At 41.1% G+C, this 9,396-nt stretch overlaps 1 protein-coding gene across 1 annotated transcript in view; it reads right to left on the reverse strand.

Moving 5' to 3' along the window:
- Nucleotides 1-9,396, reverse strand: part of ADAMTS12 (ADAM metallopeptidase with thrombospondin type 1 motif 12) — a 324,205-nt gene that overhangs the window by 110,832 nt on the left and 203,977 nt on the right. The window contains exon 13 of the mRNA XM_032763220.1: nt 485-618. Coding sequence (XP_032619111.1) covers nt 485-618 — 134 coding nt within the window. The remainder of the gene's footprint in view (nt 1-484; nt 619-9,396) is intronic.

A 9,396-nucleotide genomic window follows, 5' to 3' on the forward strand; every position in this document is an offset into this window, starting at 1 on the left:
ACAGTAAATTTCATGCAGTTTCACTGCTTCTAAGCCTGAATGTCCTTCAGTGTGTGATTAAATATTACAAGTACAATGGCTTTAATTCTAAGCTGATGAATAACACATGGTTTCACACAATTAGGATCACATTTTCAAAATGTAACTCTATGAAATGGTTAAAAATAATTGTGGCCCCAAAACTGTATAATCCTCTGTGAAAACAATATCGCCATAGGAATAGAGCAAACAGACATTCTTAAATTGATTCTGATAACAAAAGAGACAACAACCAGGCCAATCTGTTCTGTAGAATGGGTCAAAGTTATTCTAATGTCCATTTAGAAAAGCAGTTCCCCTTTAACTTGTTTCTACTATAATTTAAAATACAAAGAAATTAAATGCCCTGGACTGGCATCCTCTTACATAAGTTGGTAAACAGTTTCCCCTGATAATACAGTCCCATGAAATTTTAAAGAAGGAAACATACAAACATACCCAATACCTTACACATGCCATTAATACAGATATCTCGGATGTTTCTGCCTTCATAGCAAGGAGTACCATCACTAACTGCATCCAGCATTTTCTCTGAGAATTGGCCATCTACAGGGCGGCAGTGAAGCTCACACGGATTAGCTGAAGCAAAAAAACAAAGATACTTTCTCACTGTCATAATTATGATATGTAGTCAACAAAGTTCTGAAGTAAAATATGCAGAATTCTGATAATCTGTGGTACATCAAGGAATTTGCAAGATGAAATATATAGAGAATAACTCACATCTCAGAAAAAGGTATTAGAGTCAGATATGGGATTAAAAATATTTAAAATGAATTTAGTACTCATGAAAAATATCAAATTGACAGCCCCACTGCTGAACAACAGTGGCTAACATACTTCATATCTGATTTAATGCCCCAATCAAGAAAGCTTCAACTTCCAGCCATTGGATGGTGTTATTCCTTTCTCTGCTTGACTGAAGAGCCCATTATTAAATATTTGTATTCCATGTAGATACTGACTGACTGATCAAGTCACCCTTAATCTTCACTTTATTAAGCTACATAGATTGATCTTCTTGAGTCTATCACCATAAGACATAATTTCTAATCCTTCACTCATCCTCATGGCTCTTCTTGGAATGCTCTGAAGTATATAAAATTTCTTGAATTGTGGACTCCAGAACTGGATGCAGTTCAGTGCCAAATACGGAGGTAAAATAATCTCTCTATTCCTACTTGAGGTTCCCCTGTTTATATGCCCAAGGATCATGTTAGCTCTTTTGGAAATACTGTTGCACTAGGACCTATGCTGGATTGGGGGTTTAAATCTGTTGCTGACAGGCCCAAAGGAAGTAAGTCAACCAAGACATCAAGGTATTTGCGTAGTTTACATATACATTAATTAAATATTTTAAGGACTATTCAGCTCTGCTGTATCCCCATATCTGCTGCCTAATAAGATGCCTAATGAAGTCAATGACAATCCTTCCCTTGACTTAAATGGGGAATTAAGTCAGGCCATTCCTGCATAATTTTATTGTTGTGACCACTGACTTTCTTTCCCACCTCACTGTTTTGTCGCACTTTCATTGTGTCATATGTCCAGCTGTATTTAAACTTGGCAGGGAAGGGCCCTTTGCATTTACATGCAATGTGAGCAGTGCAATTTTTGGCACTGTTTAAAAACAAAAACAAAATTATACTTATAAATGATAAAAGAGCAAGAGAGTAGCTTAGTCTCTATTGTTGTTTGACCAGCACAGGCAATATGTTCGGCTCTGTGTAGCACACAAATAAAAGCTGTCCTTCCCACAAAGGTCCTAGTCTTGCAAAGACAGCTTTGAACACTTCAGAAGTCCCACTTAAGTCAATACAGTCTTTGGAGAATTGGGGTCTCAAAGACAAAAACAGAAGATGGGACATTCTGGGAAACCCAGCAACTTAGATTTTTTTGGCTAACTGTACACAAAGATAAAAGTTGATTTTCAAGAGGGACTTGAGTGAAAAGAAGGCAGTGGTTTGGCAAATTGGGATGAAGGAGTGCATTCCGCTTATAATGGGCAGCATGGAGATAGGAGTATGCAGAGGGTAGATGGAACTGGGCTTTGAAACTGGTATCATTCAAGGAGGTAAGTGGTAGGAGTTAAGGTCGAAGATGTAGACAGGGGTGGAATTATGAAAGGCTTTGATGGCTAAAATGAAAAAAATAATCCCCATTCAATCTTGATCCAGTCTGTGAAGTTTGCTAACTGGGGCAATCAATCAATCTCCATTTTGACAGTGTTTTTTGTGATATATAAAAGAGGAATGATTTTTATTTTATTTCATTAAATTCATGTGGGAGCTTTCTGCCTGCTGTGGTTAATTTCAGTATCTGGTGCTAAAATAAACGTGGTACTTATTTCTGTCCCCCTCCCCCGTAAGGCACCATTTTTCAATAAAAAGCACCATGTTTTCTAGGAAACAAGGATTCCAGAATTTGACCTAGTCTTTGTATCCTGCTCTAAACTGACACAGAAATTGCGCAAAACCCCTTTTCTACTTTCAAGCAGTTCCTAATGTGTAGAACAGAAGTTTGACTTCCTAGTGGAGAAGTGTATGGGATTGTGTAAAACTCACCATGGTGTCCAATTTCATTTCTGAAGCACTGAGCATGAAAGAAAGCACAGTGGCAACTGCTGAAAAATGAAACAGCCCTATCGGGCATGAACAGAAAAATTGCCAGTTTCCCTCTGAACTTCACTGAAAATAAGAGCAGTTCCTGCTCCTAACCCACAGTGTCAATTCATTATTCAATAAACAGGCACATTAACTCTAGGAATGATGTAAGTATTAAGCTTTGGTCTTTCACATACAGCTACAACTAATTATGGGATGGATCACTGCAGCCATTGAGGAAATTGCCTATTATCTCAGCCACCTTACTATCCGTTTGTTTTCCAGATTATTATTATGTATTTTACTGTAGTGTCCACAGGCCCTAACCAAGATCAGGGCCCCATTATGCCAGTGTTTCTCAAATACGATCACCGGGGGCTTTTCTTGTGGCCACAACCTCATGGATAGTGATGGCTGCCAGCAAGGGTTGGGCCTTGCCCCCTCTAGAGACACAAACACTGGGGGAGCAGACAGGCAGTGAGTTCCCCAGCTTCCTGGGGCAGAGGGGTCAGGATCAACCCTGGCATAGCAGGCAGCAGGCTCCAGCTGAGGGACTTCGGGCTCCATCTCCAGACTCCGGGGTCCGTCTCCCAGGCCCTATCCCCCAGGTGCAAGGCTTCAGGCTCTGGCCCAGTGCTCACCCCCAGTCCCTGCTGCCTCCTCCAGCCCCCCATCCATTCTCTCTGTTGCTCCTGTCCCTGCTGCCTTCCTATGCACCATCTCATCCAGGGCTTAATTTGTCCCTTGGCATGCTGGGGCTGAATAAGTCTGCTGTGAAAAGTGATATCTGTAAATTTGTTAATACCACTTTTCATAGTAGACTTGGTAGCTAGCTGGGAGGCTGTGAAAAGTGATATTAACATACAAGTATCACTTTTCACAACAGCAGACTTACTCGCCAGCAAGTCTAAAATAAAAAAAGCAACCAGAAAAGCAAAGGAAACAACAACAAAGACAAGAATGTGCAAAGCACCTTATTTGTGTTTCTATTCGGTTTAGCTCCAGTATAGAGACAACTGTACATTATTTTTATTATTGAATCTGCAAAAAAAACCCTACACAAATAAATTACAGATTTGGACATGCATATGTGCATATTTATTTGTTTTTCCTAAAAAGTTAATTTAAGTATTTTAGGAAAAATTGTCAGAGCGGCCACCAGCAAAAAAATTTGTTGTGAGAACACCTGTGCTAGACTCTAAGCAGACTTCATAAAAGATAATCATTGTCCCCAAAGATCTTATATTTTAAATAGGGTACACAAAAGGAAGTACTATTATCCTCCTTTTGTAAATGGGGAACTGAGGCACAAGGAGATTAAGAGACAGTCCAGGTCACACAGAAAAGCCAAATATTTAACCAACATTTCTCAAGGCTCAATCCAGTGATTTAGCCATAAGATCATCATTTCGCTCAGTAAGAACATGAGCATTGTTCAAAAGAGCATTTTTGTTTAAAGCAATTTTTTGCCTAGGTGAATTTCACTAATTAACAATGACACTTTACCAAAGAAGCTGCCATCTTACGTATTGATAGGCCAGTATATACAAAGATTCTTGTAAACCAAAATATTCATAAAGTAACAGATCTGATCTTGAAACATAGGCCTTGATTTTGAAAAATACCTTTCTTTTGACTTTCTGAAGGAGTTTTGCCTGAGAAAAAACTCAAGGATCAGGCCTTAAGTATTCCTTCAATACGAATGAGAACTGGTATCACTACTTCAATGGGAACAAGACCTAGTCCTTAATACAGAGCGAGATGGTGATAATGGAATTCCCAGTAAAAGGAATGCTATTAGGGAAATAATCTATTTTACTGCAACTAGTTAACAATACATTAAGAATAACAGCTTTCAAACATATTAAGGCTATAAGCAGAAGAGAAGCAGCAACATACTGAGAGGTACAACCAGCCAACATTCATATTTCGGTTCAAAAAACATCTAGAGGATCTGACTTGCCCCTTCTATGGAAAACAACCAAAGAGGCAGCCCCCTGGTGGAGGAAAACTCATAATGTTTTCTCAAATCATTTAGGGAAGATAGGAATTTTACCTACTCAAATCTGTGATCTCAAGGATTCTGCAGAAGAATGCATCTACCAGGAAGGTTCTGCTTTCGCTCCTGCATGCGCATCCCATTCTACAGCTAGCTCCTCTCCGGCAGCTTGTACTCCATGGAGGCACCCAGTTGACAACAGTGGGGTTTCTGTTGAAAATCCGATGGCTTGTTTACATAGAGACAAGGCAAAAACTTTTAGTAGGTGTCAAATATTGGCCTGTGGAATCAACCCCCCCCAGTTTGTCGACCAGGAACCCTACTAAGGCAGAAATTGAACATCATGAACCATAAACTAACACACTTCTTAGCAAAAATCATCACCCCATTTGATACTTCAAAGTTTAATCACTCCAACTTAAAAAGTATACTATCACCTCTAGTGAGGGTACTAATGTGCAGTTGATCAGATCAGTCATCTAAAAAATAACAGTGTAGCCATGGTGGCAAATCATCCAGTCGGACACGGAGTATCTGAAATATATTGCCTCCAAGAATTGCATGTGTGATGTTACTAGGACAGCCAGCCTACCACCACCACAGGCCAGGTTTACATAGGCGCCGATTATTCGATTTTATATTACGCCAATTTCAGCTACGAGAAATAAGCGTAGCTGAAATCGGGAATATCTAAAATCCGGATACTCACCGCAGTCTCATTTCCGCGGCGGGATCGATGTCTCGCGGCGCCATGTCGTATCCGGAACTCCGTTGGTTTTGGTGGAGTTCCGGAATCGATATAAGTGCGCTCAGGGATCGATATATCCCATCTAGATCAGACGCGATATATCGATCCCCGAGCAATCGATTTTAATGCGCCGATACGGCGCGTAGTCTAGACGTGGCCCCAGCCTTGTCACGGCTCTACTTCTATTTTTAGTGCACTAGCTTGATCAAAGCTAGCATGTGTATGTCTACCTGAGCAGGAAATTATACCTCCAGTGTAGACATACCCTTAAAAAAAGGATCTATTCTCACCTGGTTAAGTTGGTGTTTGACCAATGTGTGCTGCGGCCTAAAGAGAGGATTGTCTGTTTGTCAGAGGATGGAGATGGATGGCAGGAGAGAGATCACTTGATCATTGCCTGTAAGGTTCACTCCCTCTGGAGCACCTGGCGTTGGCCACTGTTGGTAGACAGATACTGGGCTAGATGGACCTTTGGTCTGACCCAGTACAGCCGTTCTTATGTTCAATACTTTTTCCTACTACACAAGGAGTGATTCTGTGTTTCTGTTGAAATGTTGGTTCCATTGAACTCAATAGGACCAGGATTTGGCTAAGGGAAGGCTGAAGGAGAGAAACCAACCAAACAACCCCTCCCCCACACCCTAAACACCCTAGTCATCAGAAGGGGGCAAAAAAGAGAGAGAGTAGGAAGGCAAGCAGGTGCTTTATGACATCAAGCAATCCTTGCAACTGAAGTTTCTGGCTGATTTCAAACTAATGGCAATAGAAGGTCCTGACAGCTCAGCTCCAGAGAATGTAGCTGTACAGATCTGATCTGAAACACAGACATATTGCCTTCTGAAGACATATGAGATCCGTCACAGTTGAGTTATGTAACCCCTATTCTCCAATATATGAGAGAAGGATAAGCAGACAGTTGAGCCCATCAGTGTCACGGACTGATTAAATATAATGTATCCACATAGGATTTTCTCTTTCTAGCCTTTATTCCATAAACTCAGAGTAGGCTTCACATTAAAATACTGTTCTCCAAGAAACCAGCAGATTTAGATAAGCTAAACTGTGCTCTCCTGAAGAAAATAAATTAATAAAGTAAGCAAGCCTGAGTATCTCTCCCTTATCACAGCTCAGTTGATTTAATACCATAAAGATAAACATTTTATCCTGGTTTAATTACTTCTGTCACTGCTGCACCAGTCTGCCAGTTTCAAAGAGAATTGTCTGTGGAAAATGACTAAGGCTTTTTTAACTTATTTTCTTCCTCAGTGTAAGGTCGGATATTCTATATATGTACTTTTTATACATATAATGGTGGAGAAACTGTAACTACATGCCCAATATTAAGAGAAACTCTCTCTGCTGGTTTACACATCTCTCTTCAGATCTTGGAATCATCTCAGCACTGAACTGAAGGTGGAATTGGATGAATTTTCTCACATACAGATGCAGGTATAAGACTAGTGAACAATCTAACAGCGAGGCAACTATATGTTCCTTCAGTGTACAGTAATGAACAACTTGATACTTTTCCTGTCTCTAGGCTCCTTTCTTCCTCACGGCCCATGCCCTCTAACCCTCTCAGCAAAACACTTGGGCCACAATTTTCAAACTAGAATTCCTAACATTAGTCATCTGCTATGGTGTCAAACCCCCACAAATCCAGTGAAGTAAATGAGAGCTAGTGCGGCTCAGTGCCTTTTAAAATCAGGTTATTGTGGTTTCTGTTCCTAATTATGGATTTGGGGGCCTAATTTTAGGCCTAAAATCCTCTTTCCAGGCCTATGCAGTTGCTCCGGGCTCAGTTATTCTTCCTGAAATTTACTCATTATATCTCTTCTCACTTCAGCCTACACCCAACTAGAGAGGCTACTGCCACAAAATTAATCTGTATCATACAGAACACACTTGTTATACCGGGGTTTGCATTGATAGATTGGAACTCAGTCAGAAACATTTAGTTTAAAAGATGCAATTCAAAAAATAAATCATCACATTATTTTCCTCATCATTGCTCATATCTGAAGAAATCTAGATAGTGAGCTTTATATTGTTCAACATCTCCTTTCACAGTAGATCTTATTTATAAATTTACACCCAATAGACATTTTAGTTCTGATTAGTTCTAACTGTAAACATTTTAGGCAAAACCCTCCCACGCTGCACATTGCAGGTGAGGAAGAAGACATAGCAGCATTAGTCACAGAAGCACTAGTCTGCCAGTTTCTGTATTTCATTCAGGTGCTGTTTTTGGAAGAGCAGCAACATTCATCCACCATGCATGCCCCTTCTTGCCCAGCCCTGGTAGTATGGGCAAGAAACTCTATAAACCTAGTACCACTACATTCACTAGCTTCCTTCCTGGCTCCTGAAGATAGCAGCTGGATTTTACATTTTGTCATCCATCTGTTCTTTCTTCAGCTCCCCTTCCTCCCTCTCTCCAGAATGTCTCTCTGCCTAGGATGACCACACATCCCGTTTTGGACGGGACAGTCCATTTTTTAAGCCCTGTCCAAGCCATCCCGACTTTTTTGGCAAAATCAGGCACTTGTCCCATTTGCACTTGCCAACTGATGATCAGTTGGCAAGAGCAAGATGGACAAATGCCTAGCCAACTTCTTTTTGCCAAAAATAAAAATAAAAATGGAGTGTGACCCCTAGCAGAGCGTGGAGGAACGTGTGGGGGAAGGGAGGGCAAGCAGCAATGCCAGCCGTGCATGGGAGGGAGGGCTCAGGAGAGCGGCTCGGGCCAGGCCAGCCCCACACAGGCAGCAGGCAGGGGGTCTTGGGCCGGTCCCACACTCAAGGAGGAAAGGGGAGCCTTGGACCAGCCCCTTGTGGTGTCCTGTTTTCCCATTGGGTAAATATGGTCACCCTGATCTCTGCCCCTTCTTTCTTTTTCCTATTTCCTTCCTCAAGTTAACTCCCTTCCCTTCCTGCTGTTCCCCACACATCCCACCTCTATCTCCATCATTCAGTTTAAAATGTGTGTGCGTGTTGAGGGGAGAGGGAACTAATATGATTTGCAACCATCAAGTTGTGCATAGTAGCCTTGTAACCACGGGATCTCATTACCATTGCTCCCCTCCTCTTTTCCCTCTTACTACTTATGTCTGTTTTCTTAAAATAGATTGCAAACTCTTTAAGGCAGAGTCTGTGCCTTTCTCTCTGAATTTGTACAATGGCTAGCACAGTGGGTCCTCCAACCTAATTAGAAACTGTGGGCACTATAACAAACAAACAAACAAATAACTATTATTATTATTATTTATTAATCAGCACAGGAGTCTAGAAGCCCTAACAGTTTGTTTTCTTCACAGATTTAAGACCAGAAGGAACCATTAGGATCACCTCGTCTCCTTCAATATTTAAAATGCTTCCTTCATAGTGGTGTCTAAAAAAGATGACACAGAAATCCATAAAGATTCTGGCTCTGGATTTCATCTCACTGACAAAGGATTTCCACAGAAAGCTGAATTTAGTATTTGGAAAGCTTCATAATAGGAAATGGGGACTTTTTCACTTAAGCCATATATGTCAATGGAGAGCTTTGAAAATACCTGTTGATAAAACAATAAACCAAACTCTTAAGGACAATCCCCTTGGCAGTAAGCTAAAATGAGGCTGAAATTCCTTTGAAATGAAAAGAAACTGAATTGGATTAGTCTCAAAGTCCTGCCTTTGTAAACTTTAGGAAAGATAAGGGACCAGATACTCATCTGGTGTAAATCGAGACTAAGGGTTTGGCTACACTTGCAGCTGTAAAGCACTGGGAGTTAAAGCTGTCTTCGTACAGCTGTGTAGGGAAAGTGCTGCAGTGTGGTCACATTTGCAGCCGTGTTGGGAGTAGTGCATTATGAGCAGCTATCCCAGCGTTCAAGTGGCTGCAACGTGCTTTTCAAAAGAGGGGGGTAGGGTGGAGTGTGACAGAGAGCGTGGGGGAGACAGAAGTGGATTTTTGGAGCAGACACTGTGACAGCTCCCTGCCTTGCAAGTTCAAAAGCACGGAG

The sequence above is a fragment of the Chelonoidis abingdonii genome, chromosome 6 (assembly GCF_003597395.2).
Source record: "Chelonoidis abingdonii isolate Lonesome George chromosome 6, CheloAbing_2.0, whole genome shotgun sequence".
Classification (NCBI taxonomy): Eukaryota; Metazoa; Chordata; order Testudines; family Testudinidae; genus Chelonoidis; species Chelonoidis abingdonii.